The sequence below is a fragment of the Danaus plexippus genome, chromosome 2 (genome assembly GCF_018135715.1).
Source record: "Danaus plexippus chromosome 2, MEX_DaPlex, whole genome shotgun sequence".
NCBI classification, from domain to species: domain Eukaryota; kingdom Metazoa; phylum Arthropoda; class Insecta; order Lepidoptera; family Nymphalidae; genus Danaus; species Danaus plexippus.
Genome location: NC_083537.1, coordinates 834,317 through 838,694, shown reverse-complemented (window position 1 = coordinate 838,694; position 4,378 = coordinate 834,317). Strand labels below are relative to the sequence as shown.

General features: G+C 34.6%; 1 protein-coding gene across 1 annotated transcript; it reads right to left on the bottom strand.

The window, feature by feature from the left end:
* Positions 1-1,245: 1,245 nt before the first annotated feature.
* On the bottom strand, positions 1,246-2,145 carry LOC116765283 (sex-determining region Y protein-like). The gene has a single exon (XM_032654721.2). It carries the CDS (start codon positions 1,994-1,996, stop codon positions 1,328-1,330), a length of 669 nt encoding a protein of 222 aa, XP_032510612.2. The 5' UTR covers positions 1,997-2,145; the 3' UTR covers positions 1,246-1,327.
* Positions 2,146-4,378: the final 2,233 nt, after the last annotated feature.

Genomic DNA, 4,378 nt, shown 5'->3' with positions numbered 1-4,378 from the left:
TTGTGGAAATCAAAGATATGTCGCGTGCCAAGTCCTTCATTGAAGATTTTATCTCACGAATAAGGAACACATTCGAATTTTTGTTTTAAATCCAGTCTAATTGGTATTAGCAAATTAATTATCATTCATTTGAAGCTATTCTTAAACAGATTTAATTAATTCTCAAATAAGGTTTTCTACACTTAGACCCAACAAACATCTACAGCCGTGAGAGTCGTTCAGATTGTTTTATAAATAGTAATTATAACGACACTGTGTAGGTTTCATTAATTTAATGGAAAATTCTGCCGTGACCTTATAATTAATGGAGTTGTTAATACACGCTCATAAAGATATTTAGGTCTCTGTACATTGTAAATTGATTATTGAATAAAAGTTAAGAACAATTTATCGATTCGTAATATGATTTTTTTTTTATTACACTTGAACATCGACGATAATAAACAGGAAATTCCTAATTAATTTATTTTTCACCATGCGATGATTAACAGCTCCATGTACGTAACGTCTTCGAACATTTTAAGAAAAACCTATTTTAAACGATATCGCTTCCCACAAACGGAATTGGGGAAAATTCAATTAAGCCCTTCAGAAACATTCATTAAACGAGTTGACGTCGAGTGTGGTCTTGGTAATTATAGTTTGAATACCAAGTAATTTACTAACACTTATTTGGCTTTAATGTTTTAATCCATTCACTCTAATAAGTGAAAGAATAAGTTCAGCTGATCATAGATACAGTAAGAAAGGTTTAAATTACAGGGATTCATCAAAATCACAATTCAATTTAAATAGCAAACAGATCCCCCTTTTTGAATTTCAATCAATTACCGTCTCAGTCATCAATCCAGGGAACTGTCCCGTCATGGTAGACGCATTATTCTTCCGTCTTCCGACGTAACTTGCGTATCATGGACGGATCGTTTTGGTCCAGGAAGTGACAGATTTCAACTGGAAAATATTTTTGTTATCGCTTCAGTATCACGATCTTTATAACCCCCAAGACAAACGACCTCGTTAACCCGACAATAAATTACACGTACTTCGCTTATCCATATCAATAATATCAATTAAATAAATAAATAACTTTGTGCCTGTACATATTGAATGAAAAACTCTACAACTATCAATATAATGTATTACTCATTATATTTTCGTGTTATGTAAATTTTAGATAATATTTTAAAATAATGTTATAAAATTGCTTTACAAGTAGGTATCAATATAAAAATACAACAAATGAAATTATGTATTATTCCTTTAATGTTATGCATTATGATTCCTAAGAACTACGTTTGGCATATGTCATGAATATTTCCTATGAATCCTACTGCACACTGAAGGGGTAATGATACGATATCCTCGCGACGTCTTCAGGGACGTAGTGCAGGTTGGGGTAAGACTTCACCATCATCTGCTGGTTCACGACAGCGAACGGCCTCGGTGAAATGCTCTCGATCGACGGCAGAGGCCTCAAGTCTAAACTCGGCAAGGTCTCCTCTTTGGGTCTAATGGGGGAAACGAAAGGAGCCTGATTTATAGGCACCGTGTAACTTATAACGTTGTTGTACATGTACTGCGGATCGGAATAGTTGATTGGTATCGGATAGCTGGCTTCGACCCTCGGTTCTATTTCTACGAAGCTCTCTCGAGATGAATATAAAGAAGTAGGTCCATATATTGAGGTGTCCATCCTGTTTTTCCGACGCGGTCTGTACTTATAGTCTGGATAGTCGTGCATGTGTTTCAGCCGCAACCTCTTTGCTTCATCTATAAACGGTCTCTTCTCGGAGTCGTCTAGACTCTTCCATTCTAGACCGAGCCGTTTTGATATCTCGGAGTTATGAAGTTTCGGGTTCAACGAGGATATCTTCTTCCGCTGTAGCCTCGACCAAACCATAAACGCGTTCATGGGACGTTTTATGTGATACGGGTTTGAATTTCTCGATAGTTTCGTCACTGACTTTGCTTGTGAATTTTCCAACGGATAAGACATGTTACAAATACTATATCATTTGAATTGAACTCGTTCAAACTTAGACGAAATGCCAACTACCGTTAAACACTTTGGAGCGATTAATCAAAGTAATAATGATGGGAGTGTTATCAATGGTCACGACTGCTCCGTTAAGCTCCAGTCAGCGACCGGGCCCGCACTGATCAACCGTTCCAGAGCCCGCTAAATCTGAACGCTGTCATTAGACCAACAATGGTCAACGCACAATAGCAATGACAATTTTCCATGTATTATTTGCCGTTGAATAAAGAGCGGCGACAATGCATTGATTGCTCACAAATTGTCAAATGATACTGCCGTATGTTTTGTCCGCGGCGCGCCTGCGATGAGCCCATTAAACAATCTGAAACCATCTCCGGCGGTGGTCGAACACAGCTTCACAACCTACATGACACATAAAATGACGTCCGTCTTCAAGGCAATCTGACTTGGAGAAATTTTTGTGAACGGAACCAATTAAAGTATTAAGAACGCTAGAAGTGACAGCACTTGAATCCAGCTTTCCCTAGGTCTTGTTAAGCCCTTATTCAGTCAATCAGAAATCCTTTCCCTGAACGAATATTCCATAAAAGCAGGACAAAGCAACATACGAACTCATCGGGATTTGTTATTGGTGACTGTCATATATCTATGTATATTTGTTTCCCTAAATTCTACGTACTATTTCAGCTATACAATTGAAACGTAGCTCGCTGGTCTGTTGAGGTGAGGTGTGGTTTAATCTTTCCTGATAATGCTCTATTGATACCAGACCATAGATCAGCGATTGTTGCCCAGCCTTAGAATGCAACAAACACACTGCCGGTCTCATTGTGTAATAATTCAACCTATTTTACGATTACCAATAATATAGAAAATTATTACTACTTGGAAATCGTGAATAAATAGTTGCGTTTTGCTCTCGTACATAATTTACAAGTTAATCTTGGCTTTAAAATGTAAATAGCGATAGCTTTCGACTATTATTTTATCGTACATATTGAAATTGACGACTTGTAATATTTATTATATTATATAAATAATAAAACAGCCCTTTACCTTACCGATAAGTCAGATGACACATTGAAACACTTTAACTGTCGTTATAAAGATCTGTGTGACTTAAGCGGGAAACGACTCCAGTTTTTTTAATACCTAAGAAAGTTTAAATGGCAACATTGCTGTTAACAAGGAGTTAAGGACTAAAAATATATATTTCGCTTTCGTTATTGAAGCCTAACCCTTTCCTGGAACCTTACAAGTTATATTATAACTTCACCACCCTTGTTTCCACTCTCTTAATAAGCACCTTAAGTTATTTTCTGTCTTTGATTTGCATTACTTCTGACCTCTTCAAACAAACAAACTACAAAAGTTATATTGTTCTTAAAGCTACTGGCCAAAAAGTAATTTTCTTCTACTTGTTCTTCACTTCGCGGATAACAAAGACCTCGAAGTAAATTATATGGCATATCATTTCCGTTAGACTTTAAATATCTTATAACCTTAAGGTAAAATAAAAATTTACCAACATTAAATTAAAGATTTTTGACGGTTTTGTAGTGAATACAATATAATAGAATAGCTTTTACATTTTACAATTAGCCCGCAATGGTAAATAACAATAAGTAGCTCAAATATTTTATATAATCATATGTTCTTTGGTTAATGGTTAAATTTGGAAATAAGGCGAAATGAGACTATATTTTAAGAAACACGTATAAGACTTTTTAAAACTTCTCTAGAATCCAAGGCCATATATTCTTGAATATATTGAGAATATTTTGGTGTTCCTTTCTTACAGGTGCTGCCACTTATCATTTAAATTTAAAAATAGAAATTAAAATGAGTCCTCACTAAATAGTACATTTTGTTCACTTATCGGTTATTTCATATTAAAAGAAGAGAAATGGATAAATAGTTATTGAAAATTGTTCACTTTTTAATAAGTGACATCTGCTATGTCGGGGTTTAACCGTTTCTACAACGGCAATCATATTCTTTTAAAACAGTGCCATCTGTTGCACGTTTGTTGAAATGTGATAATAAATTTATTAAGTATCATGACGCTTAATAGATGGCGCTGTTTGCAAGTTCGCTAAGCGACATCTATAAATTATTTTAAAATAAAAGTAGTTACAAATAGAATGCAGATGGCACTAGCTGCCATAATTATCCGCTAACTTACCTTAATAATTTCTTCATTTTACAAACGTTGCAATGCTTTTTCGGGTCAAATGTGTCCCAGTAATAGAATCGAAAATTTAACAAAAGAATAAAATAAATTGTTTAATATATTTCCTTGACATATATATATTTATTTCTAAATGATTATTATTAATTTTTCTGTAATGTACATTTTGACACATATATTTCTTCCAA

Bases quoted from the DNA above. Each gene is read 5' to 3' on its own strand.
- LOC116765283 (XM_032654721.2), bottom strand. From the start codon at position 1,996: ATGTCTTATCCGTTGGAAAATTCACAAGCAAAGTCAGTGACGAAACTA.